Source organism: Gallus gallus, chromosome 1 (genome assembly GCF_016699485.2).
Source record: "Gallus gallus isolate bGalGal1 chromosome 1, bGalGal1.mat.broiler.GRCg7b, whole genome shotgun sequence".
Lineage (NCBI taxonomy): Eukaryota > Metazoa > Chordata > Aves > Galliformes > Phasianidae > Gallus > Gallus gallus.
Genome location: NC_052532.1, coordinates 13,220,974 through 13,248,925, shown reverse-complemented (window position 1 = coordinate 13,248,925; position 27,952 = coordinate 13,220,974). Strand labels below are relative to the sequence as shown.

At 42.4% G+C, this 27,952-nt stretch overlaps 2 protein-coding genes and 1 long non-coding RNA gene across 13 annotated transcripts in view; 2 read left to right on the top strand and 1 right to left on the bottom strand.

The window, feature by feature from the left end:
• Positions 1–4,844, top strand: part of RELN (reelin) — a 273,059-nt gene extending 268,215 nt beyond the window's left edge. Inside the window, exons 64-65 of one of the 3 annotated variants that reach the window (NM_001305123.2) lie at positions 428–433; positions 3,719–4,841. In NM_001305123.2, the coding sequence (NP_001292052.2) occupies positions 428–433; positions 3,719–3,815 (103 nt within the window). In that variant the 3' untranslated portion in view covers positions 3,816–4,841. Of the gene's footprint in view, positions 1–297; positions 434–3,718 lie in introns of those variants that run through there. The other 2 variants (XM_004934740.5, XM_040701261.2) reach the window with 2 other exon arrangements.
• LOC112533002 lies at positions 2–13,950 on the bottom strand. 2 transcript variants are annotated; one of them, XR_005847477.2, is made up of 3 exons: positions 13,401–13,950; positions 6,733–6,836; positions 2–1,130 (listed from the first exon to the last, which is right to left on the bottom strand). It is a non-coding gene; the product is annotated as an uncharacterized LOC112533002 (long non-coding RNA). The 2 variants fall into 2 exon arrangements; XR_005847480.2 differs by lacking the exon at positions 2–1,130 and adding an exon at positions 4,852–6,486 and having other exon boundaries at positions 13,401–13,805.
• The window catches only part of SLC26A5 (solute carrier family 26 member 5), a 34,737-nt gene continuing 19,413 nt past the window's right edge, over positions 12,629–27,952 (top strand). Inside the window, 4 exon segments of one of the 8 annotated variants that reach the window (NM_001079477.2) lie at positions 12,629–12,702; positions 13,662–13,712; positions 25,404–25,617; positions 27,264–27,403. In NM_001079477.2, the coding sequence (NP_001072945.1) occupies positions 25,463–25,617; positions 27,264–27,403 (295 nt within the window). In that variant the 5' untranslated portion in view covers positions 12,629–12,702; positions 13,662–13,712; positions 25,404–25,462. 8 annotated transcript variants of the gene reach the window in all.

Sequence of the window (27,952 nt, the reverse complement as noted above, 5' to 3'; positions counted from 1 at the left end):
GTTTATGTGGAAAAGCATTTTCATCTGCTTTATTTTTTAATAAAAAGCAATTATTTGAAAAATGCATCTAAATTAAAGTACAAACACAGTTATAACAGAGAACAGAAATACTGAAACATTTGGTAATTATCTGAATATTCACAACATTTATGCCAAATTTAATTTGATGCGGTCTGTGCTTTTATGACATTTTTATTATGTTTCTAAAAAGTGCATGCTGAATTGTATAGAAAATAAAAATATAAACATTGATTTAAAATATCAGGAAATAATTTGTTCAATTTTTATTTTCAAAAGAGATGAAAAATCCTATATTGCCTCTAAACCTCATCAGGGTTTTATGACTAATCACAGTGCTGCATGCATTGAAAGGCATTTTCTAACTTGTGTTGTATTTCATTGTTTGCTGTCATTGGTTTTACACTAGAATAAGGTAAGTACTTTCCCTGAATCAATATGAAATGTAACTTGCTGCTACAGCTACAGTACTTTCACAAAGTTTTGTGGGTGACAGGTCCATGGAAAATCCTTTGTGTTCTCTGAGATGTGCCACACAGCTCTCTAGGGCCCTGACCCTGCAGCGCTGCCCCAGGGAGTATCAGGGAAAGCTAACGTTAGCCAAAGGTGTTCAGCATCTCACCACTGCAATGGCAGTTTTACTGGGGCTCCAGCACAATAAGCTCTACAAATGGAGGGCACCAATCCTATTGCATGGGCAATCTCAGCTCCAAGGGGGAATTCCCGCTCTTTTCTGTAATTAATGACTACAGAGCCGAAGCCTTGGCCAGGTATCACACGTCAGTGAATATGTCTGGTGCCATAGGAATGCGTCTCTCAGACACACAGTAAGATTGTGCCAGGTAGTTCTTGTTACTTGCAGCTATGCTGCTGGGTGCTGCCACAGTTAGATACTAGTAGCCAACACCATGACTGAGCTGTGGGTTGAAGTCTTGACCTCACTAGAGCCAATGATCACATCAATTTTCTCTTGATTCTCCTAATTAATAATTTGTAATTCTGCCACAGAATTCAACAGAAGCGTAGCCTTGAGACCATGCCTTTGCTCTTTTCCTTTCATATTTGGCTTTCTTATCCAAATATTATTTCTTCTGTTTGGTTCCTACTGTGCCCTGTCAATCAAAAAGAAAAACATGAAAAAATGAGTGATGTTAGATATATTAATTTTTTTTTACTCTATATTTTTCATTGAATTTGGCTATGTCCTATTTCCACAAATTCTAAATTGCAGACTTTAGTTCAGACGATGCTCTAGGAAATGTACAGTAGTCAAAATGATCTGCTAAAGAGTCAGAGTGACTCCTCCACAAGGAGGAGTGCTCCTAGTCTCTGTAATCCAGTGCTTCTTCTCCTACCAGTAAATAAAATTAATTCAGAGAATTTATATAGAAATTAATATAGAGAGAAATTAATATAGACTTATTTTGTGAATATCAGCCTACAACTACAATACAGTACAATATGATACTGTACTGTATTTTATAGGATATACCAATTTATCTCTAACAGGAGTGAAAACCATGCTGCTTTCTGTAGCAGCATGGAGGTTTTTACGTATGTAGCATCCAACCCAGCAGTTGGGAAACCTATCTCAGCCTTCGTTGAGAACAAGTCTGAACCATGCCAGTACAAGCAAAAAAAAAACCACAGCATTTAGTTCTTGGGAGTTTAGATTTTTCTTGTTTTTCACACATTGCACTGCTGTGGTGGTCCATGCAAGACAAGGAATATATATTTTCTTTGTTTGTAACATCTTGATCATCTCATAAAATAACAAAAATAGACTGAATATACATTTTAAAAAATCACTTTTTAATTTTAGGTAAGCCTTCCTTTATTCCTTTTCTCATACATTTCTTTTCCTTTCTTTTTTTGTCATTTTTGTGTTTGGTTATAGTTTTAAATGTTTTCGTCACAACACGTGTGCCAGTTACAAAACAGTTAGGCACTGGAAGTGAAATATAGGCCAGGCATACCTAGAAGCGTCCAAAATGGTGAAAACCTCTGCTGAGCTGCAGATGAATGTGAGCAGAGAAAGGCAGCGGGGCATCACGTGGGGCCAGGACCAAGGACAGCAACTCATTGTGCCCTGGCTGCTTGTGGTTGGTTTTTTTTTTTGACTACGCTGAGGATCTCACGGCCAAGCTCAGTCCTGCAATTAACTAGTTCCAAAAACGGCAAATGTTTCAGCCAGACACGTTGCCAGGCTCCGTTCTGTCCCACGGGCCCAAAGCAACGCCAGTTGGGGTTGGTGTGATGCACTGAGCACACTGAGGGTGATGCTGCACAGAGTATGTGATTAGAATAAAGGCTGGCCTTTGATGCTTCTTTGCACTTAAGCTACCAAATAGCATTAAAACCATACAAACTGATCACTGTCACTCTCACACAAAACTTACAAATTAGCACAGAAGTTTTCAATTGAAAAAGTCACGTGAAATTCAAGGACAAGTCAAACTCAAATGCTCTAGAGCACTAACTTAAACAAGAGTGCAAAAAGTTGTGTTGGATGCATCCATTGTCATCTGGAGCTGGCTTTGTTTCATTCCTGTGTGTACATTCCAGTGGCCAAAAAAAAAAAAAAAAGTAGTTTCATTTTTTCATAAAATTGGATGAAGACATTTTCAAACTAGTTGGAGACAGCTTGCAATTTATGGGTGGTTTATGTTCTAGATTTTGACACAACTGCTTTTGTTTAATTTTATCACTAAGATTCTAGATTAGCTGTTGAAAAGGGTATAATTTTGTTACACATATTTTTGTAGATGACGTTGTCATGGTACAAAGCATAAGCTATCTTTGCCTTTGGAGGATCATACTTATTTTGCAAAGCATGCAATTATTTCTTTTTCCTAAGGGCCATATTCACTAAAAACAAGCTTATGCACTTGAAAGTGTAACCAATTACAGCACGTGTGTTTACTTTTTACAGACTGGGAAAACTCACAAAATGACAACCTACCTGAACGTAGGATCCAACCCTTTGGCATTAGATAGGTTTCAGGTACCAAAGTCGCAGGCTGAGCAGCCTTGTGCGCTGCTGCCCTCTCATGGCTTTTTCTTCTCTCAGTAGAAGCAGAAACATAAACGAGATGGGTTTTCTCCACACAGGTGTGAACTCGTGTCTCTCCTTCAATCAGGATGCAGTCTCCCACTTGGTCTCTTCCTATGTAATGATGCTGACTTCCCAGATCTTGCTTCAGTTTAAGATGAGGGTTATAGGGGAGGGAAATATTAAATCTGCATAAAAGCATTATACTTCATTTCCTCTATGGTAAAGGTGGAAGATAATGAAGTAAAGCTTTTCCTCTGTTCTCAAGATACAGCAATTGATGTTCTGAGACAGAAGGTGACTGGAGTATAAGACTGCAGTAGAGAAACACCCTATATTGAGAGGGTATTAAGTGCATATAGCTTTAGTGAATATGGCCCCAGACATCTCAAGCTTTAATTAGCTGAAAGCTCTTAACCTTTCTCTAAGATAATGAACAGTAAATAAAAAGCAAAGTGGGACAGATTCTCAATTGCCTTGGACCTTGTTGTACCAAGGGTGCGCTTTACACTACTTTACACAGGCTTCGAAAATTATGCAAGAATCAAGAAGAATCTGTCCCACTAGCTCATTGCTCCAGAAGAAATCTAAGTATCTATAACAAACTGACATTCTTCTCTTCCTCCCCTCGCCCTTTGATTTTAACAGCACTCGCAAACAAAATTACATGATGAATTTTTCACGGCAACATGGGCTCAGGCATTTCTACAACAGAAGACGAAGGTCACTTAGACGATATCCATGAAGAAATGAGAAATTTATTTTTTCCTCCCAACATGTGATGTGTTGCTTTCCATTCTTTAAACCTAGCACTGCATCTGGTTTCAGGACTTTTCTGCAACTGGCTTGATGAATAACTGAAAGCCTTTCTCAAGACAGAGTGTACACCACTTTTTCGCACTGTGAACTAATGAGAAGTGACTTATTTTCTCATAGGTAAATGTTTTAATGTTGACGTGTCTGTGAAAATTGTGATCTGTTGTAATATCAGTTACAGTGGCAGTATTGGAAGTAAGCAACTAATTCTGTTTAACAGGAAAAAAGTTTAAGCACAAAGACTTTTCAGATTTTATGTTTAAAAACGTACATACTAAGTACAGAATTTAACATTTTTTGTCACATAGGTATTTAAGTGCACTGTATTTCAGCTCTGTGTCATTTTATATGATTAAGTTATCATTGTTTGTCCTCTTTGTATTCTACAACATGACACATTGGCACTGTATTTACTTGTTTTGTTGTTGTAATATTTTTGCTGCTGACTTTTGGGCTATATACCTTCTGACAAAATGTATTAAAAAATCCAAGTACCTAATGAAGAAGATAATTGCAAAAGTAGTTGTAAAGACGTTGATATCTTTCAGTCTTATTCTTTTATATGTCTGTTGGTCAGCATTGTTTTGTGGATAAAAAAAGAATGCTTGACATGAAACTTTTTTCTACTAAGCAGTTGTGGATGAAGCCCCAAACAGAAGTTCCCGTTTCCTTCTCTAAATGTAGTCAGTTCTCTGCAACTGATTTACTTACAGTAACTGCCATTTGGTGTCTGTAGTAATGGAGTGATTTGTAAACAGTGAACGTTTCATTGTGTTCTCTTAGGTGTTTGTTTCTCTTGCGGGTCATGTTTGTATCTTCTGATAAAGTTGTATTTACACCAGCAACGTTATAATGCCCCTATAGCCCTAAACTGTCTATTATCATAAATAAAATGCTTCACTTTATGGTGAACCAAGCTAAAGATCCATGCTTCAATAAAAATAATGTCAACAAATGACTCTGATGTTAGACTTCTCGAGCCATGTAGGCTTTCCAAGAAATCATAAGCCAAATTCTTTTACTAAATATTTACACTGTAATGCAAATATTGATGGTATTTTTTTTCACATATATTTAGTACATCACACCACTTTGAAATCAGCAGTATCTGCAGAGGTAAACAGAGATCTTCCCAGGCTTCCTGGAGGTCGTCCCAGTGCAAGGAATGAAATGGGACCATGGACCAATACACGCACTCACTTTCCTTTATCTGCAAACCCAACACAGAGATGTCATGCACCTATGGCATCAGTTTACACCTCACAGCTTTGTCCAAGCATAATACCATTCAGGATGAAAATACGTCTCAAGTCTGAGGACAGATACTGGCATGAATCGGTGTTTCCGAGCTCTGAGTACCACACAGCACAAAAGGGGCCTGGCTCAAAAGAGATAGAAGTCGCTGTTTCTTCACACAGTATTAGAGATTACATACATGGCAGGCCTTGCTAAATTGTGTTACACTTATGAAATGTTCTCCTAGATTCAAGAGGAGACTAACAAGTACTTGGAAGAGAAATCCATGTGGGTTACTAAGTAAGCAAACCACAACACATTCAGGAAATCTCCTGAACTAATGACAGCAGGGGCGGGTATAGAATGGGCAAGTATCAAAACAAAATATCATACATATGTTATGCCCTTAAGTCTTCTTGCACATCTGCTTCTGGCCACTGTTTTTGGCACTGGTTTGAAACCAGTGATCCTGGTTTGAACCAGTACAGCATTTGTTATAAATCCATGCCCAGATACATAAAATGTGTTTAACTTTTGAGAGTTTTTTGGTCAAAAGAACCTGAGAAATAGAGAAGAAAAAAAAAAAGCAGGTCATTCAGTGACCAACAAGTCAAAACCTTGGTTTGGTCAAAATTATGCAACCAGCCTTTGGCAAAACAGGAAACCTGCTGCAAGAGCCCAGCTCACGTGCGTGCTTTCAGAACTTGAAACAAGATAAAGGATCTATTCAGGGAAAGAACAGGAAGAAATAAGTGATTTTATTAAGGGACATAATATCTTAATGTTTGTGCAAGAGATTTTAAAATATTGTAATAGAAAGTTTCACCCATTAAACAAACAAAAATGCAAGATATTAACAAACACTCATATTTTTTAAGATAATCTTATTTGTCCTAATATGCCAATACATGAGTAATATTTCAAACTAAATTCATGTGCAGCTACTGTGTTGCTAGGGTAAGGAATTCATTTATTTTATGGACAGCAGGATAGATACAATGAGGCAAATAGTCTGAGTTCACTTTCCAGAGAAGAGGCCGGCATAGCCAAAGAAGCTGCTTTTCACAATTGTATTTATTTCTCTTGAATAGTGTTTGCAATCATGACCACAGAGGAATCCCTCAAGCCATCTCACTAGAGCTGACTATAAGCTATAGATATGCTTATCTCAAGAAAATCATCCCCACTGGTAGATGTCCAAGTGATTTTGTTGTTTGTCCTTTCCAATTCCATGCAGTTTGTCCTTAATTTTCTTCCATTCCTACAGCACACAAAGCCACATCCACATCCGGTGTTTTCAGTATATGCATATTTATTTTTCCTCCCATATGACTGAAAGTAATGAATCATCTGATGCTAAATAGCTTGTGAAACAACAAGGGTGACACATCACATAATCAATGGCAATAAACCAGTGACAGTGCTATAAAATGTACTGACAAGCTTATCTACTGATATAAAACTTCGCCATGTGTAACTATGAACATTGATACCTCTAGTATGCCTTATGGTCTTTCCCATTTTCCCAGCAGCACGTGAACCCATATTCCAGGAGGATAAGGAAAATGTAAAAGAGATGAAATAAAAATATAGAAGAATGACGTTCTTACCTGCTGGCTTCCTGGAACAATGGAAAACCAAAGTTAGTGTAATTTTGCCTCTAAATAGTCTTCTCTTGTGCTTGCTTCATCCAAAGCTGGTGACATTACCTCAACTACAAGAAAAGAGTGAAGCACAAGTTTTTGGAAGAACAGAATCAGGCTTTGCACGAACAGAACAATTTAGAGAAGTGGTTAGAAATGAAATAATGAACCAAACACAATAAAGGACAATATGTTGTCAAAGAGGAAATGAGGTACCTGCACACCAACTGAGTAAACACCTGGCTAGGCAGCAAAACCAGGGGAAGAGAATCAACAGCATGCAATATATCGAAAAATGTCATTTTGCATTGTATCAATAGAAGCATTTACAGTAAAACACAAAAAACATACATGCAGCTCCAGTGCTGCTGAAGTACACAGTAGTTATCAGCTGCTGAGCCCTTCACTTAAATATAGATGTAAACAAACTGAAGAGATTTCAGAGTACAGTGGTAAAAACAAGACCCTAAGGACCACAACCTTCCAAGTAGAGAGTTTGTTTAGTCTAGAAAAGAAAACACTTGGGAAAAAACACAAGAGCAGCTATAAACATGGTTCTATGTTTCATTCAATTGCTAACTCTTCTGAGCAAATGCCACTGTGTAGTCTTGCTGCCCCAGCACCATCTCATTATTTATCCATTAATGGGCAAGCAGGATCTGCATGAGGCTCTGCTGCAGGATGCTCAGCAGCAGCCACACTGCCAGCCACCGGCAGCCGTGCAAATGGCCGCAAACTACAGCATCTGGCACACAAACCCCATTTAGTTCAGCTCTGCAACCACAAGGTTTAATTAGGTGTGAGCTCAACAAGGGCTTGCATCAAGAGAAGCATGACCGGAAAGTTGAGGAAGGTGATTCTGCCCCTCTACTCTGCTCTCATGAGACCCCTTCTGGAGTACTGTGTCCAGTTCTGAGGCCCCCAACACAAGAAGGACATGGAGCTGTTGGAGCAGGTCCAGAGGAGGACCACAAAGATGATCAGAGGGCTGGAGCACCTCCCTTACGAGGACAGGCTGAGAGAGCTGGGACTCTTCAGCCTGGAGAAGAGAAGGCTCCGGTGGGTCCTAATAGTGGCCTTCCAGTACCTGAAGGAGGCCTACAGGAAAGCTGGGGGAGGACTTCTTGGATGGCCAGGGAGTGACAGGACAAGGAGAAATGGCTTTAAACTGAAATAGGACAGATTTAGACTAGATATTAGGAAGAAATTATTCATTGTGAGGGTGGTGAGACACCGAACAGATTGCCCAAAGAGGTTGTGGATGTCCCCTCCCTGGAAGCATTCAAGGCCAAGCTGGATGGTGCTGTGAGCAACCTGGTCTAGAGGGAGGTGTCTCTGCCTATAGCAGGGGTTGGAACTATAGATCTTAAAAATCCCTTCCAATTCAAACCATTCTATGATTGTATGATTCTATAAAGGAGTGATCTCAAACCTGGGCTGCTGAGGGAGTCTCGAGGCCAAGTTAAACCAGTAAGGGACTGATCTGGTAGCTGGCCTAAGGAGGTAGGCATGGCTCATTGTCATGGAGCCTGATGGGAAGAGTTTGACCCAGCAAGCAAGTGTCCAGTAAAAACAGCATTCCAGGGGTGGAGGAGTGCTATCCAAGAGGACATCAGTAACTGCTGGATTAATAGTCTGAATCTGTATTTATTTTGAAAGAAAACAAGTTGATAAAGCCTCTTTAGTGGAAAGGAAAGAAAAAAAAAAGAGGGAGTATAGGCTTTGTGCTTTGTACTGCTCAGAGGAGCTCTGTCAAAGAGTTTGCGGCAAAGAAACTCTTGCAGAAGGGCATGGCTTCTTTCCTGATTGCTTCTGGGCCAAAGGCACTGGGCAGAGTAATGGATTTAGTGGGTGCTTCTGCGTTAGACTGCCGCTGATAGCATGAGCTGGCTGGTAGCCCCAGGTCCTCCTTTCCTTATGCACTGACAGCCTTCTGCTGGCACATTGCTCCAACTGTCTAGAAGCAGCACATGCAGAGCTACTCATCTGGTTTGTATCTGTCACTCCATACAAACTAATAGGCGCACAGCTTTGTTTAAATCCAGTCCTTCTCAGAGGACATTTTAAAGCATGTGCACTTAAACACTTTCAAGGAAGTTTTCATGGTGAAGAGGAAAATATCCTCATGTTTGAGCCTCCTCTAGGAAACCTGCTATTACACTCAATGATAAAGCCTGACATGATAATGTACCTGTACAGGACACAGGTAGTCACTAATTAACAGGAGTGCTTGGAGAACCAAGCCAACTGCCACTGAAATCAGGAAAATCCTCATCAATGTTAACATGTTCTATTTCAATCTGTAAATATCCATCTTCACTTTACTAGTTTGACCTGTCCTAGGATGTTCATGAGGCTCTACAACCAAATGCACGTGTCTTGTTCTGCCTTATGAATTCAAACCAAGAGAAGACTTCTGGGTCTAGAAAGGGAGAGGCTGGGCGCGACTCACTCCATGTGATGCAGTTTGCCATCTGTCCTGCGTGGGAAGCCCACCCCACTGAGAAGTGCCAGAAGTTTCCACACCCACCCCTCTGGCTCCTAGGATCATAGTCCTGTCACTGATTGCTTGAGGAAGAAGGAAGCTGAGAATGGCATGGTCCCATGCCTGAAGCTCCAGACAGTGAACGCTGGGTCTGACCTTCAGCAGCACCTTGCAGCTCCCTGTGTTCTCCCACTGCTCCGCAGCCTCTGGTGCTTGCACTGGGGCCCTGTCACCACCCAGCACAGGCGGTGTGTGCCAGGAGCTGGCTGCCCACAACACTCCTCCACAGGAATGTTTCAGCCTCTCCAATTTCCCATGCTGTTTTTCTTGTACTGACTTTCCCTCCCATCCTCTGCTTTGACCGAACAGCCACTTTTCATGTTGTTTCTCCTGTGTTCAGCACTTCAGCATTGAAGTGTCTTTTACCAGTTTGCCAGACAATGCTGGAAAGAAGCAACAAAAGGAACTATTAACATTCCTTTGGGTCGTGCTGAAATGCACACAAGAAATTAAAACCAGCTTTAGTTCATGTATTTAAACGCAGCTATTGACACAATTAGTTTAATATAAACCTCACTGTGGATTACTGTAAGGTTTAAAATGATTTATACTCTTGTGGATTTTCTAGCAGGAAATTTTTTACACTGCTATTTCCCAGTTTAAGTTTTCTACTTTCCCTCTTCTTTGTGCAATATTTACTCTGTACTAACTCCAGTTCTACAGCTCTATCTGTAGTGTGTTACTGCAATGCGTGCTTTATTGGTAATAAAGCAATTCAGAACTTTAGTACATCAAAGGTGACGCCACACCTCCCTAAGCCCATCACACCTCTGCTCTTACACATTCTATTGATCTCCCAGTACAAAAAAAGATAAACTTTTGGATAAGTAAAACTGCATCAGAAAGATGTCTTTCCCAAAGCACCTCCATTTACCCAGTTCTGCAACCCCAGCATCAAGCACCACCCTATATGAAGTTTGTTGGATGCTGTGCATTTCTATTACTCTGAATTTTTTTCCTTCAAAATGCCTTTTTGTTACACTCTCTTGGGGAGAAGACTGCTTATAAAAACCTCTGCTTATAACAAACCTCTTACTTGAAAAGCAACTTTTGAAATGTTCAGACCTTGAAATTTTGCAGTTTGACAAAACTGAAAGTACTGTACTTCAGTTTGAAGTAATTTAATTCAAAATTTTAAGCTACAAAAAACAACACCACCACCACCACCACCAAAAAAAAAAAAAAAAAAAAAAAAAAAACCTAAATTGATAAGGAATCATTTTAGGGTTTTCAAAATATTACATTCCAGTGGACACTCATTTCTACATTTTTTGTCATGGCGTCAGTGTGTAAGAACTTTCAAACCAAAGGGTGAGATCTATGTGGACATCTCACTACTATTCCTGTTTATTGACAAGACAATCATAGAATCATAGAACGGTTTGGGTTGGAAGGGATTTTTAAGATCATGTAGTTCCAACCCCCTGCTATAGGCAGGGACACCTCCCACTAGAGCAGGATGCTCATAGCGCCATCCAGCCTGACCTCGAATGCTTCCAGGGAGGGGGTGTTCATAGCCTCTCTGTGCAACCTGTTCGGTGTCTCACCACCCTCACAGTGAATAATTTCTTCCTAATATCTAGTGTAAATCTGCCCTCTTCCAGTTTAAAGCCATTCCCCGTCATCCTGTCACTACCTGCCCATATAAAAAGTCCCCCTCCAGCTTTCCAGTAGGCCTCCTTCCGGCACTGGAATAGCTGTGTATCTTCTACAAACTGACATGAACACAAAGTCACATCCAGTCACCCAGACTACTGAGGCCTGGCTGGAGAGGTGCACTCCTCAGACAGGGGCAGCAAAAATCTTCACCTTAAAAATGAAAAAAAGAAGCAGCAGAAGTCTGTGAGTCTGTTGAGGTGTTTGACCAACATGAAGCAGTTCAGACAGGGACAGCAAAAATCTGCACCTTAAAAATGAGAAAAAGATGCAGCAGAAGTCTGTGAGTCTGTTGAGGTGTTTGACCAACATGAAGCACTTCAGACATTTTTGCTGTTGCATTCATTTGCATTACTGGCACATGTCTGTGCCCGATGCCTAATGTATGTTGTACACTTCTTAAAGGACAGAACCCCAAGTATGGCTTCAGGCTTGGGGCAGAGTGGCTGGCATGCTGCATGGAGGAAAAGGATGTGGAGGTGTTAGTTGACAGCTGGCTGAACATGAGCCAGCCGTGTACCCAGGTGGCCAAGAAGGCCAACGGCATCCTGGCTTGTATAAGAAATAGTGTGGTCAGCAGGGTCAGGGAGGTGATTGCTCCTTTGTACTCGGCACTGGTGAGGCCACACATTGAGTGCTGTGCTGAGTTTTGGGACCCTCACTACAAGAAAGACATTGAGGCTCTGGAGCACATCCAGAAAAGGGCAATGAAGATGTGTAGGTTTTTGAGTACAGGTCTGATGGGGAGCAGGTGAGGGAAGGGATCACTCAGTCTGGAGAAGAAGCTCAGGGGAGACCTTATGGCTCCAACTGCCTGTTAGGAGGTTGTGGTGCAAGGATGGTCAGACTCTTTTCCTGCATAACAGCAATAAAATGAGAGGTAATGGCCTCAAGTTACACCAGGGGAGGTTGGATATTAGGAACAATTTCTTCTCAGCAGGAGTGGTGAGGCACTGGCACAGGCTGCCCAGGAAGGCAGTGGAGTCGCCGTCCCTGGAGGTGTTCAGGAAAGTGGAGACGTGGCACTGAGGGATGTGGGTCAGTGGGCACGGTGGGCACAGGCTGATGCTTGGACCAGATGGTCTTAGAGGTCTTTTCCAACCTTAATGACTACACAATTCTAACACTGCTGCCTGCTTTTTCAAAACAATCCTGGAAAACAAAAATAAATCCCAAAGTAAACCCCGGAGCTCCCAGAGCCGACTTCCTGCAGTCGACATGGCCGTGGGCACCGTCTCACACGTGCTGTGAGGGCTCAGCCCGCCATTTCCCGCTGCCGGCGGAGCGGAGTGCGAGAAGCTGGGGCAGGTTATAAAAAAAATAAAAGGAAAGTAAAATAAAAAACAGGAACGGCAGCAGAGCGGTGAGCGATTGGCGCTGACGTCCCCATGGCGCCTGACGGCTCCCCCAGTGACAGCCGCCTACCGTAGCCCGACCCGCTCCCGGCTGAGGCCGTCGGGCACCGCGGGGCACCTCTGAGGCGCCTCAGGCCGCGGGCACCGCCCGCCCCGCGGCACGCCGGGACGTGTAGGCCGCAGCGGGAGCGCGCGCGGCGCGGGCCGGCGCGGGGTGAACTACGAGTCCCAGCCGCGCCCGCGGCCGCCCGCTGCCGGCAGGAGGAGGGGCGGGGGCCGGAGTTGGCTGCTCGCCGCCGCCCGCCCCGCGCCCCGGGCGCTCACCTTGGGTGCGCGGCCGCTGTGCCGGGCCGGGCGGGTGCGAGGAGGTAACGGGTGGAGGTGAGCGGAGAGCGGGGAGCTGTGACCGCAGGGGGACCCCGAGCTGAGGGGCAGCGCCGCCGCCGCCGCGCGTCGCGCCCTCCCGGTGCCCGCGGCTGCCGCTCGGCCGTCCCTGGGCGGGGAAGAGCCGCGGGTCTCCGTGGAGCCCCACCATCCCGGCCGCCCCCCCGCCGGCCCCGCGGTCGCCGAGGGGATGTGGCGCGCGGTGAGCTGCGGGACGAGCGGCGGTGCGCGGAGCGCGGGCGGACCGCGATCGTGAAGGGGGGAAGCGGCGGAGGCGGAGGGGGGTCCGTCATTTCCTCGCGTGCTGCCCAGCTCTGCGGGCCGCGTGGCTCCGAGCGGCCGTGCGAGGAGGCATTTAGCGACGGCTGCAATAGTGCTTCACTTCGTAGCGCTACTTTCAGCCCACACGTCTTCCCAACAGCTCGATTGATCTGTGCTTTATCCCGTGTTCTGGCGGAGGGTAGAACCTTTGCCTCACTCAGCGTTTCTCAACTTCCAGTCTGAGAGCTCTGGGAGCGTTCAGACCCCGCTGAGGGGATGAGGGGAAGCCGCCGGGACGACCGCGACAGAACTGCGCTGCTGCGGGCTGCGCTGCGTGCATCGCGCCCCGCCGTGCCAATGGCCCAGCAGCTCCTGCGACAGGACGTTGGATAGCAGTAAAACAAGGATAAGGAATTAGGAAAAAGTGCTCTTACCGTTGTTACTTAGTGGTGACTCAGCAGAAAGTACCTTCATAGTTCTTGTATCTGTTGCAGTCACACGGTGTTGGTCTGGTTGGGGAAGGCTGAGGTCTGGACTTGGGTCAGGCTGCTGGCTTGGTTTTATAGCTTTTTTTTTTATTATTATTAAGTTTTCACGAAAGAAGACAGATTTTCAGAGAGACTTTTAAAGTACCTTCTACCCCATGTGTACTAGAAAGCGTTCTGAGTGAATAGATGTGTTTATTTATCTTACAGAACTTTCATAAATGACACACTGCTTCACTAGCTGCTGTAGGAACAATAAAGGTAAGGTGATTAATGGTACAGCTTCAGACACGCAGTTTATGCTGAATGAACTCTCTGGAGATCAGCTCTGCTCTCAGGGTTCCTCTGGTAGTCATAGTCACATGTTGTCATACTTGGTTTATGGCAATTCCACGCATTCTCAGGACACAAGATACTTGTTCCAGTACTGCTTCTAGCAGTGTTTCTGAACTGTTTTATTGATTGATACGCAGAGAACTACCAAGCATCTCTGAAATGGAAGGAGTGTAGGGAGAGAGTGGAGTTTCACCCAAGCAGAGCAGCTGTTGGTAGCTGATAAAGCATGTTGATTTGAGATAGCATATACCTCCTTGTACAGACCTGAGGGCTTTGGCTCAGCAGTATTGTGCTAAAAGCTTCATTAAGCTTAAAATTAGATTTGTGGGGGGAACTGGTACAATATTGGGATATTAATATAATCACATTTCAGCAAAGGAAAGCTCTAAGTCCAACAGGAGAAAATCTGGTAACTTCAGGGCTTAAGCTCTGATCGCTATACCATACTACTGCTGCCTGAGTGATCTGCCCAGAGTTGGTGTGCTTTTGTTAGTCATGCTGTACAAAATTCTGTGGGCAGGTTAAGTTTGCTTGAAGCTTGTTTAATATCCTTGCAGTTAGAAAGGTAAAGATGGCTGAGCACGATACTGGGAATTCTGCTGGAAAGACTGACGCCTTCCCAGACTTTGCCACAACTGAGCCTGGTTCTCTGAGCTGGGTGCTTGTTTAGGGGCTCTGTTGGGTTCTGGCCATCAGATCTTAAAGACTTTGGGCACTAAGCAGCCATTGTCACCATTTGTGTGGCATTTCTGGTCTCTTGCTGTGGTTCAAATCATATCTTTAGCGCTTTGCTTTCCAGAGGTGTAGCATTTTGTCCTTGAGGATGCTGAAATGTTCTAAAAGCACATGGTTGGCCTTCTTATCTCCTTAAACCTCTCACTGTAGAGGAGTCTGGGGTCTGGAGCCCACTGCTTTTCTGCGTCCCAGGAAGCTTTCCCCTAAGGAACACGAGCCTCGGTGCTAGGTTTTGATGTTCTGGGCTTGTTGTTGTCTTGATTTCCCTACACAGGCTGACCTAGCTGAGCTGGTTGTTCAGCTTTCACTGTGGTTATGCCGGTTGTTATCAAGCTGGGGCTGTAGCCCTGTGAGGCAGTAGCAGCCGTAAGTAGCGTGAACTGACAGGCTGCAACTAGAATCGTTTGGGGAAATGCTGAGGCCCAAACAGTGTCTGATTTATGTAATGGGTAGCTAATAAGGCTTAAAATGCCATTGTCCCCGAGTCTTCAATTTGAATACATAGTGATTAAAGTGTTTATGTTGTGGTAATTTTCCTGGCTACTTCTTGAGTATATCCAGACAGTCTGTGGTAACATCAGACCTTTAGCTGAGTAATACAAGAACAGTGGACCTCAAGGAGTAATGCAGCTATAATGACAGTGTGTCTTTGCATGTACAGATGTCAGTTTGACTATTGACCTGAAGTATACAAGATCCCTAGGAATGGTTTGAGTTATTTCAGCTGCCCGTTCTTCCTCCTGACATTAACACACAGGGAGAGAGCCATCAGGGCTTTCATTCCCACCGGTTTCTTACACTTCTGCAACACTGGAGCAGGTTACCCTACTGTCATGAGTTCCCCCATTAATCTACATGAAGGTTACTCCCCCATGACCCAGTGTTTGCATACTTCTGCATGTGATGAACTGCTGGCTGCTAATTTTCTTGTGTTTCATTGCTGATAGAGTTTTTCCATAAGAACTTGTTCTCCTAAAGCATCAATCTGTAACTTTAAGCAGAATTACACACTGTAGCTACAATTCTCAAGCTCAAATCAACCTATTAATTTGAACTCAGTGAAGTTTAGTGAAATAACTGCCATCCTTATCCTGATGTATTTGAGAGCTTCTCAAATAGTCTTTCAGAACTAAAGCATGGACAGAACTTTCTGCTCTAAATAAATGAGTCTGCAGCGTTTGTTGCTTGAAACATCATTGCTGGAGTCTAGTCCACTGGGGCTGGATCAAATTAGGGCATTACAGATTAAGGCTTGGCATTATAAAATTTGAATTCTGGGCACCTGGTTTTCATGGAACAGAATTAAAACCTTAATGTGCTGTGCAGCATAGAGCTTGGATTGCTGTTCTGAGGTGTCTGTCAGGGAATGCTGCCTGCTTCAGTTGTGTCAGGAGCTCTGCTGGGCTCAGGCATGTCTGAGGAGGCATGTGTAAGTCATGGCTGGAACAAAGCCACAGGTTCTCATAGATGCAGGCATTTGTAATACCTTCTTTAAATGCCTAACCTTTGCTGCTGCTTTCAAACCTCTGTGGCACAATGTGTTTGCAGTCCTTTTCTGGACAAAGCTAGAACTGAGTCCCAGTTGCCACTTCCACACGTTGAGGGTTAGACCCACATGTCCTGCTCACTGGAGTTGTGCCCCAGCTATAGAGTTCTGACTCCAACATTGTTTTCTAATCCCTTCTTTTTTTTTTTTCTGTTAGTTTCTTTATCTCTTGTCTCTGGTCTGTTTCACAGTTCACCATGGAATTTTACACTCTACTTATTTGCTCATTTTCAGGTCTGTAGTATATTTGTGGGTTTTTTTTTGTTCTTCTCTAGTTTTATGTTTAAAATTGATGCTTATGTTCTTTTGGTATTGCAGTGCTTCAGATTCTGCTGTACTTGTGCCCATATAGCTAACACATTACTTGGGGCTTTTGTACGTGCATTTGCATTGAAAGTAGGTTCTTGTAAGAGGAAGTCAGGCCAGAAAATAACTCAGTGAGCCTTTTTTCTTTTCCCTTGATGGTCCTCACCCAGGCATTCATGTTGCTTTTTCAGTTCCTTGGTCATTGTGTCCTGTTTGGGTTATTTCTTGAAGGAATACATTTGTGCTGAGAGTCAGTTGGAGGACTCTTCTTTGTCCGTACAGGCTGACATCTTTACTAATCTGGTATAGATGACAATTTGATAGGTAGGTTCCTGGCCTTCCTCTGTGCTTGAATGGTGAGCACCACTATTTTCATAATCTTCTCGCAATATGTCTTCAGTTCTACCTCATAAACACTGCTAATTAATGAAGAACTCACCAATGCTTCTGAAAAATCAGTGCTTCAATAGCCTCATCAAATTAAAGTACAGCTGTGAGTGCTGGACTCTGACAGGTTATTTTATCGTTTTTGTTCTATTCAGTGGGAAACCTTCAATGTATGAAGCTGTTCATCACAAACTGATAATGAGTCAGTCCGAGACAATTTCTATATGTTATCCCATCTTAGCTGCACTGTTGTGATTGTGGAACCCCCTTTTTTTTTTGTGTGTGTGGATCAAGATTAGTAGTTTTACTTCTGTAGCAAAGTGCAGACATACAACCATCACACGCACTGTGACATACTCCTTATGTGTCAGCTGTTGTCTAATGCTTCCTGGGAGCTTAAACATTTCTTTTTCTATGAGATATGTTATCAGCCACAGGAGAAATGCTAAGGCATAAAGTGAGTCTGCAGGCGCTGGTGTGAAGCACTGAAAAACCTCGGTACATCTTTGCTTTTCTTACTGTGAATTTTAAGTATTTCAACAGCAAGCAGTGTTGGCCACTGCACACTTGTGTCCTTCGTGCATAACTCTGATGTCAAAAAGTTGAGGAAAGTCATTTCCACTGACTGGCAATCTCCTCAGAGCGTGAGGCAACACCCTTAAGTACATAGGAATCAGGAAGACGCTATCGCTTGGATAACAGAATCTGAGCCAATTAGCAGTTGCCTAAACTGGGGCAGGATATGTCATAAGTCAAGTCCTTGCTGCTCATACACAATTTAGTCTTGTATGTAGTGTACAAACAAGTTACCCGGAAAATCTGTGTTATAATATCAGCTGACAAAGAGCTATCCATTTCTTCTGAACTCACATCCTCATGTGAATGCAGAAGTTGAACTTCTCTCTTAAAACTATAGGAGGAGAATTGCAGCGTGATTAAATAGCTATCAGTACTACTTCCCGAGAGGATATCTGCCTTGTGCTGGAGCTCCTTGATGGCTTTTTCAGAAACAACAGTTCTTTGGGAATTTCTTCAAGCACGGCAGTTGTACTGTGTGCTGCAGAGAGGCAAATCCTTTCTGAAAGCTTTAGGAAGAGAGCCTATGGGATCCTTGGAAAATTCAAAACCTCTGTTAGTTAATAAGATAGTTACTTCACGCCTTGTTGTCAACAGTGAAACTGGAATATCAACGTATACATTCAAAACCCACTGTTTTCTTCCCTCCTTCCAACTCAGTCATTTATTCCTGTAACCGCGGTGTGATTCGTTATCCTTCAGCTTCCCCTATGGCTTCAGACATTTGCACTATAAATATGATCACTAAAATTATTGTGGCTATAAACAGCAACCTTCTGCTTTTTTTGTTTGTTTGTTTGCTTTGCTTATTTTTAACTTTATGCAGCCAGCTGGGAAGCTAGTGGTGTGAGTAAACAGGGTTGATGAAGCAATCTATGATAGGAGGAGTTGTTAGGTGCTTTCTCCACTGAATAGAGTGCAGCATGTAACTGTACCCTGCCACATGATCAGACACTTGTTTGTTGCATGCTTGTTCCACTTGGCTAGAAGAAGATGGATGAGGAGTGCCAGGTCATGAACAGTTGTAGTGTTCAGCTGGAGACCAATGGTGCTCCAATGTTACATGCACTGTACAAATGATTCTGGGCTAGCTTGGTATGTATGCTTGATCTTGATCCATGTTTTCTTTTCTGATCAGCATCTGGATGGCTGCAATGAAGCCTGCTCCAAAACGGTTTTTGACAGTGGATTTCCCCCACAGAAGTGAACCTAGCTAATGGTTACCCAGCATGAGGTGCACAGAGGGCTGTGCATCCTTATCAGTTGGCTCAAGATCAACAAAGCGGTCATTGGCCATGATACCATTATGATTAACTTGTGTGATTTTACTGTCTTGTAGCTACTGCTTTTGGAGTTCAAAGGAAACGTTATGAAGGGGTGAATATTGCAGGTTCATACCCTATGTCACTAAGGCCACAAAACACAGAAATGAGAATGATGTCCTTGAGAACCCATGTAAATATGAAAAAAGTGTCTGTACTGGAAACAAGTCATCCCTTATCTTATCTGGCAGGGGAGATGAGTGTTTGCTGCTTGGAGTGCCACAGGTGTCTGCCTTATGTGAAACTGATCAAATAGCTCAATCACAGGCTTCCAAAATATTATCTTGTTGAAAACAAACATAAGATTGCTATTTGATATGTTAGATACTAATAAATAATCCATGAAATAAATCTTCGGAAGCTAAACACCCCTGGTGAGGGGTCTGGAGCACAGGCCTTATGAAGAGCAGCTGAAGGAGCTGGGATTGTTCAGTCTGGAGAAGAAGAGGCTCAAGGGAGACCTTATGGCTCTCTATAACTACCTGCAGGGAGGTTGTAGTGAGCTGGGGGTCAGCCTCTTCTCTCATGTAACTAGTGATAGGACTAGAGGGAATGGCTTCAGGCTGCGCCAGGGAAGGTTCAGGCTGGACATTAGGAAATAGTACTTCTCTGAAAGGGAGGTCAGGCACTGGAATGGGCTGCCCAGAGAGGTGGTGGAGTCACCGACCCTGGAGGTGTTCAAGGAACGTTTGGATGTTGTGTTGAGGGACATGGTTTAGAGAGAACCATTGGTGATGAGTGGATGGTTGGACTGGGTGATCTTGTGGGTCTTCTCCGACCTTGATGGTTCTATGATTCTAAAGTATTGAGTTTTGTTTATTTTTTCTCTAAGGATCATGAAGTATAAAATACCTCTTTATGTACAGGGATTAAGTTTCATAGTCTTTTTTTTAATTATCTAGCTAGTTACTATTTTCTGAGACAAGGATCTCAGCACCTCACATCTTTATGATTACATCCTTTTCAGGGAGTAAAACATCAGTTTGTTAGGGGAAAATCATGCTGAACACAGCAGTCTGAGGCAGGTGAGGCTGCTGCTGCTCCACGTCCCCAGGTCCCATGAGTACCAAGGCTAGAGATGTATTCCCAGCAGGCACACAGAGCATACACAATATATTTGTATGCATGACCAGCCACATAGATTAGACAGACAGCATCAACCATCTCATCTACCTTCTCTGTTTGAGTAGGATGGAGGTCCACATTGATAATAGGTATAAATTAATAGATATGTCTATATATGTTTGTATTTCTAAGATGGATCCCTCTAGCAACTGCACTTAGACACTGAGGGTCCTGCTGCTAGCTGCTGCATCCCTGTGTCCCCAGTTGCTGGAACAGACTGTTATCTGTATATTCACATGGCTGATCAGGATACCCCAGCTCCTGATAGCCGTTCTGCGCCAAGGCCTGGTGCTTTTGCCTGCAGAGTGGGCCGGGGCTCTTCTGGTCCCATTGCTGATCCCTTGTGCTGCTCTGGGCTTGTGCAGATGGGCTGATAGCTCCTGTGGTACAACTGGAGTGGGTGTCCAGGGGAGCTTTTGTTACATAGGCAAGGCTGTCTATGCAGGCATCTCAGCTTTTCTCATGGAAAAGAGTGGAAATTTTCTGTCTGAAAGCTGTGCCAGGATTGGTCCTGGTTATTAGATTTTTTTTAAAGGCTCCCATGAAAGCCTCTGCATTTCTTATCTTACCACCTATGCAGCCAAAGTTCTATTTGGTTCACAAGTTATTCCTGAATTTGTGAAGCTTTACCTGAAGGCTGCAGTTCTAAAACATCCATTCATTAGTGTATTTAGTGGGAGTAGCAAAGGAGAAACAAGGATGATAAGTGTAGTCCAGGGAAACTAAGAAAACTCATTCTGTATAACCCCACCCAGTCATTTTACATCTGCTTTGTGCTTGTTCAAAAAATAATTCAATTCCGGCTTGGTATCATTTTGTAATTACTTAAGATGATAAGTCAGAGGTCATAAGGGCCCTGAGGAATGAGGTCAGAGAGAAAAGAAAGAAATGAGGAAAGTCATGGTTCTGAAAATTGACTCTTGGGATGTTAGCAACAGACCTTGCAATAGCTCTGCTTTTCAGTGTACCTTTGGTGGAGCGTATTTTCTGAAGAGTGAATTCCACAAGCCCTTTGGCTGATGGCAGTCCCCTTTATTTGTACTCTTACAGGTTCTTAAATATTTGATAAACTTGCAGTTCACAATCAAACTTGAGTTCAGCACATATGCATTCCTCTAGCGTAATGCTGTATTAGTAACTTCCACCCATGCTTTTCCAACTTGTAAAGCATTCTGTGCTTAGCCACCAGAAGCAGGCAGGTTGATGGATGTCATTGAGCCCCTTGAGTTATAGTAGGCAAATTCAGGTACATTCATGTTAGATACACAAGCTTAGGAACAGAAGTGCCCCATTCTGAAATTATAATCATCTTAAGGCTGTGGTGGTGGTGCAGTACATTGTTCTCCATGTCTCCAGCTTTTTTTTTTTTCCTTCATACATATTATTTTGAATATAAGGAACAAGCAAGTATCTACTGTATGTGTTTGAATGTCCACAGTAACCAAATTTAGGTCCTTATAAATTTGATGGCTGTATTCTCATTTATGTAAACTGGATCAAAAATTACTGTCATCTGCAAGATCAGTGTAGATGGCTTTACAACTTTGCTTTATCACCTATGATTGTGAAGAGAAAGTGCTTGATTACTAGTGATGGTGTTATAAAGTGATACTTGCTTCCCTTTTTTTTTTCTTTGACACCTTCACTTTGATAGTAGCCGTAAAGACATAAGAACAGGTCTTTTTTATCAGTCAGATAAAGAATTGCTAACTCTTAAGTCTTTTGCATACAGCTTCTAGCTACTTTAGCTTAACTTTTATCTGGCTGATAAGATTAATGGCAGTGTTTCTTAGCAGCATGTTAATTTTATCCTTGCTATGAAGTTCAAAGGTTGTCCAAGAACAGTATTCCACTATTAAGTAAGACTCACAAATGCTGGAAGATCACCTTTCTCTTCCTTTAGCTGAGGGTTTGGGAGTTTTCAGAAATCACTCTTATGCTGTGTCCTTGTGGGAATGACTCTGGCTATATTTTTCTTCTTCCTTGAGCATGCTGAGTGTGAAGACCGAGTCTGAATTTGCAAGTTCTGCATATCTCTATTGGCAAATCATAATACTGGTGGTCAACAGGCATTTGGAGGGACACAGAACTAGTCACAAAATGCTGCTCTCTCTGACTCCACAGCTACGTAGCGGACAATGTATATTATCTGTTGTAATTATGTGTATTATGTGTGTTTGTATGTGTATTATCTGTCTTTATCTGCACAGCTTCTTTCCAGATGATTAGATCCCAGCATTTATGAGTGCATGGAGCCATTTCTCCCACGGGCAGGACTTTATGCTTCCCTGTGTTGAATTCAGCAAGGCCTGCTCAGTTCTCCATCCCATAAAGGTGCTTCTGGATAGCAACGCAATTGTCTGGTGCATCCACCGCTCTTTTCAGTTTTATATCATCTTCAGACTTGCTGAAGGTGTACTCAAGGACTTCTGTATGTCCCCAGCTTTTTTAATGTTCCTTTACCTGATCCTGTTCCACTTCAGGTAAGTTTTCCTTGCTCCAGAGTTTCCCACCAGTCTCAAGGGCTGGGGTTGCTAGATCTTTCAGAGAAACTGAGGAAAGACTGATCTTTCAGATGGAAACTGGGGCAAAGCTAATAATTCTCCATGTCCTTTGTCACCATGTCCTTTGTCACCAGGTCCTTTGTCCTTTTCAGTCAAGTGCCTGTGTTTTCTGTAAACCTCCTCCTGCTGCTGATACACCTGTAGCTCTTGTTGTTGCCATTCGTGTCTTTCTCCAGGTTCAACTCCAGGTGGACTTCAGCCTTCCTTAACCTGTCCCTGAATGCTCAAACAATATCTCTGTATTCTTGCTGGGTCATCTGTCCTTGCTGCCACATCTTGTATGCTTTCTCACATTGGAGCTCCTCGGTCATCTACGCAGGCCTTCTACTACTCTTGCTTGAATTCCTGTTCATTGGGATGGACAATTCTTGAGTTTGGAGGAGGTGATCTTTGACAATCAGCCAACTCTCTAGAATCCTTCTCTCTGTGACCTTATCCCATGGCTCTTCTGAGGCCTGGGACTGTGATTCAGCTGTTTGTCTTGTTCCACTCAAGATCCTTTTAGCGAAGCACTGGAACAGGTCACCCAGAGAGGTTGTTGATGCCCTGTCCCCAGAGACATTCAAGGTCAGGCAGAACAGGGCTTTGATCTAGCTGTAGGTGTCCCTGGTCATTGCAGGGGAGTTTTTCCAGATGACCTTTAAAGGTCCCTTCCAACTCAAATAGTTTGAGTTTGACTCAAATCATCATCTATGATTTGATGATCCTCAACTCCTCTATCTCATGGGCACTGCAGCCAAAGCTTCTTCCAAGCTTCATGTTCCTGTCAAGTTCTTCCTTGTTGGTAAGCATCAGGTCCAACAGGGCACATCCCCTTGTCAGCTTCTCCATCACCTTTATCAGGAAATGTAATCACTGCACCCTGGAAAACTTCTGGATTGCTTGTGCTCTGCTGTGTGACATTAGGGCAGTTAACATTTCAGTTATTTTAGAATTCATGCCTGTCTCACTGTCTGGAACAGAGCAAGATATGTAATGGGAAGTGGTATTTGTGGGCAGGTAGACTTGGGTGCAAAAAGAAAGTGCTACAGATGTATACTTGGCTGCTAACATCTTAATATGGAAAGTAATTGCTTGCAGTATGTGATAAGATGCATTTGGTATCGTGAAGATGGTAGAATAATCCTGTTCTAATGTTGACCGTGACCCAGATCTGAGAGTTACAGTTTGCTAAGCAATAATGTGAGAAAATAGTGTCATTCAGACTTCTCAGTGATTTGAAACTATGTAAAGATGGGAAAGAAGCTTAAAATACATTTCAATAGTAGAAAGCTAACAAGCTTTGATAGCGCCTTTGATGTGCCATCGTTCCTGCAAACCTGCTTTTGATGTCTTATTTCATGCAATAAAGCTGAAGTAAATCTTAATAAAAATTACAATATCAGTAAAATATCCTCCTGTGACTGTATATGGAAAACCCTTCTTGCAAAATAATGAGAGCTGAAGAGCTGCTGTGTTCCCGAAGATAGAGAACCATGAGCCTTGAGTGGAAAATTCTAGCACCTTTGTCAGACTAAAGGCTCTGGGAGTAATGTTGGTGCTGGGCAGACTGTATTTGCTGAATCAGAACATTGGACCAATTGTGGCTAGCTTTGAGCACTTAGGTGGAGCTTGTTTAATTTCTGTGCAGTAACCCTTTTCTAGGAAAGTATTGATGTACAGTCAAAAACTAAGCAGCTCTGGGTTAGCGCCCTTAGTTGAAGGCAAACATGTGCTTAAACGCCTTGCTGGACTTGAGCCCAAAGGCTGAGTTCCCAGTTAGGGCTTTTCCCCATTATTTAAAGGGATCAAACTGCAAGTAACATCTCTACCCAGATTAGAATAATTGCTGTAAGATTTGGTTTAAAATACATGTATTTTTTCCTTATTAGCTCACAGTGTATCAAAAACATCAGTGTCATCTCTTCTCAAATTCTGGGTTACAAGAATTTAACTGAAATCTGTCTTTTATTTTCAAAGGCAATTTGGAACTCAGTTTTTCCTGGGCTTCACTTCACTGTATTTGTGTGTGCTTTCTGTCGTCAAATGTAGTGGTAGCCAGAATCCTTACTTAATGAGGTAGCAGTTCTGTTGTTTTGCTCCCATAAACATGGGGTACAAAATGTCCAGGGGTATCACCCTGGAGAGAAGAAGAGTCCTGGAGAGCTCTGAATTATGAGTCAGAGTTCAGGTTGTGAATAGCTGTGATTCAGAGTTACGTTTATAGAAGTAACCACCACAGGGCTAAGTAATGAGCAGAGCATGTCCTGAACATGTTCAGATGTTTATGGCAGTGGCACTCCATTTTAGTGGGTGTAGGGCTGGGAACAGCAGTATCATAAAGTCATAAAGGCTGGAAAAGACCAATAAGACCATCTAATCCAACTGTCAGCCTGTCATCACTGTGCTCACTAAACTGTGTCCCAAATTGCTACATCTGCACATTTCCTGAACATCACCTCCCTGTGCAGCCTGTTCCAATACCTCACCACTCTTTCTGCCACCTGAAGAAACCATGCCTTGAAACAAGAGTTCTTTGAAAGCAGTGAATTGAACGTCCTTCAGATACTTGCTGTATGGAGAAAGAAGCCTCTGAAAGAGGGAAGAGAAAGCAGGGTGGGTTGGTGCAGGAGGCACTGGTTATCTGGAAAAGGAAGTAGCTTTCTCATTGTTAAAATTGAAGCTCTGTGTTCTGGAGATGGGTGTTACAGTTTGTGAGTAAACAGCAATAAAGTAATCTCTCTTCGATATTCGCATTTCCTTTAGAAGCTGAGGAGGAAGAGGGAAGATAAGCCTGAACATACCCTTCCATTTTTGCATTTCTGCAATTATTTACACAGTAATTAATGCAAAACCTTTCTTTACATAGGAGAAGCATAAAAATAATGGCTTCTTAGTAGTAAAGATAATGAGTGTAATTTATTTATTTACTGTTACTGAGCATCTAATTAGTGCTTTTAAACTTTATTCACAGTTCTGCTACCTGGCTCGTCAAAGTGCACTCTTAGAAAGGAAATTCCAAATGAGAGGTTCAAACAGCGACATCCACTGACCAAACTTTTTTCTCTACCTCCAGGTTTTGCTGTGGAGACTGTAGAGCATTTCTTCCTTGGCTCCTGCTCAGTGAGATCAGCTATGGAAGATGCTCAAGAAAGTGGAGAGTGTCTTGTGCAAAACCAGAAGTATTGTGTGGAGAGACCAATATATAACCAAGAGATCTTGCAAGGACAGTTGCACAAACGAGAAAGAACACCTCAGAGTTTGAGGCAGAAAATTGAACACTCTTGTCGGTAGGATTTTCGATCTTATGTTTGTTTCATTGGTTAGAACCATTCTAATTCTCTTTTCTTTTCATACACGTAGGTGGTAGTTCCTTCAAAGAAACCTACAAGATAGAAGCAATAGTTCTAGTTTGATTATTCAGCAAGACTGTGATGAAGTTGTATACGTATTTTAGTATGTAACTGTATTACAAACTTGGATAAACTAGTTGAATTACATTCATTAAAGTGAAAAGGAAAAATATGCAGAATAGGAATGCAACACATAAATTCACATGACCCATGAAGACATCTGTCCTTTTTATGTGGAAATACAGCCAAATTTTTGCTTCACATGACCATTTCACAGAAGAACTGAAGTAAATGACAGCTGTGTAGAAGTTAAATTATTAGCCAAATGAGGATTTAATAGAGGTACTTTGTAGTTTTTAACTAACTGCCTTGCAATCTAAGTATCAGATGGTTACATGTAAAGTAAAATGCTTTTATCTGTGCAACTCTAGCTTCATGGTGCCAGAGGATAATGAAGAAAAGCTTCTTACAGTATAAGTTTTCATTAGCTTTACATTTAGCAATGCTTCGTCTGCAGAGTTGACTCTGTTCCTTTCCAGAATATTGTTCTGCCTAACTACTTGTCTGTTAAATATTTGTGTCCCCGTGATTTGATGCTTAGAGATTCACTTCAGTTAATTGAAGGACTATTCTAATAGTATCAGCACCTAGTTCCACTCCCAAAGAATGCCCCAAATAAAAATTACGTAGTTCAAAATCTACGGAGCAGAGGGAAGTGCAAGAAGTGTGCATAACTAGTTCCTCCCTCACTTTAACAGTAAACTTCTTCACTATGCCATTTAGTCCTATAACAATTTGGGATTATTAACAAATTTCTGCAGTTCTCTCACAGTTCCTCTACACAGAGAAGCATTTATATGCTTCCAGTGTTATATTTTTATGCAAGGGTCAACTTTCTGACCACACTGGAATCAACATCTGATGCATGGCAGTGCTGGATAGAGAGAGAGATTTCTTGGCTCTATTCATTTGTCATGAGTCAGGGTTTCAAAAGGTTAATAACTCTGCTAAAAGACACAAGGATCAGTATTGCTGACTTCAGTGCCTTTCCTTTTGTGGTAAAGGAGGACTATATTCTCAAGTAGCCTTAAAATTAGCCTATTGGTAACAGTGATAGTAAAAAGCACTAGTAAAATAACTTAGGAGAAAGAAAGTGTAATAATGTCAAAAGTTATAATAAAAAGCATAGAACATCCAGGCAGTAACTAAGAATAGGAAAAAGCATTACAAAGTATCTTGAGATCTGTGAGGGAAAAACACTACCTGAAAGCAAATTATCCTCAGGGATTGTTATTAGACAAATGATCTCAGACAGAAGTGTTGCGTGACTGCCCCATTGTGCATAGACTTGAACAGTTTCACTTCCCTCAGAATTCCAGCCTCACAAGATTGTAAGGCCAACATGTGAAAAAGGACTGAAGTAATCAGAGTCGTGGTTGTTTGTGCTTAAGCTTTGTACAGAAAACACTGTAATCAGGAATCTGAGTCTGCATTTAATGGAGCTGTTACACTGCATAGAAAATAAAGATTTTTTTTTTGAGCTGCTAGTGTCTTAACTTTTTCTTTCTGCTCTGTCTTTTCAGATGCTCTTCTAAGAAAGCCAAGTCTCATCTTTACAGTTTCTTACCAATTTTAAAATGGCTTCCCCGTTACCCAGTGAAGGAATACTTATTAGGAGATATTATCTCAGGTATAAGCACTGGAGTTATGCAGCTTCCTCAAGGTGAGTATCTCTCTGGATTTATTCATTCTCTGCTTTTCTTTTTCTGTGTTTGCTTTTATAGTAATGATTTGCTTCCTGAATGGGTACCTATGAAAATAGCATGGGCCTTTCAGATGCATGTCTGCAGGTCAGTACAGCACTTGGCCGACCAGCCAGGAAGGAGGATTCCCTCAAAACTGCATGTCACTGTAAAATGTACAGTGAACTCTGAAAGAATAACTGTTTAGTTTAAATGCTTGTTTAAACCTGTGCTTAATGCACTTAATTATTTCCTTATCTCCTCATCATGAAAGTTGTTAGAAATTCCCCGCAGGGTGTAGCAGTATCCAATGGACATAATAGGAATCATACTTCAACAGTAGTTCTGGCAGGATACTCCATAGGAGAGCAACTGTTGCAGGGTATCCAAACTAAAATCATTCAGAGAAGAATGTGCAAGAAATCAGAGACTTCTGTCTTAAGGATAGAAGCCACCAGCTTAAGCTGTAGCAGAGTCACTGAGTCATAGGGGTGGAAGGGACCTCCAGAGATCCTCTAGTCCAACCCTTT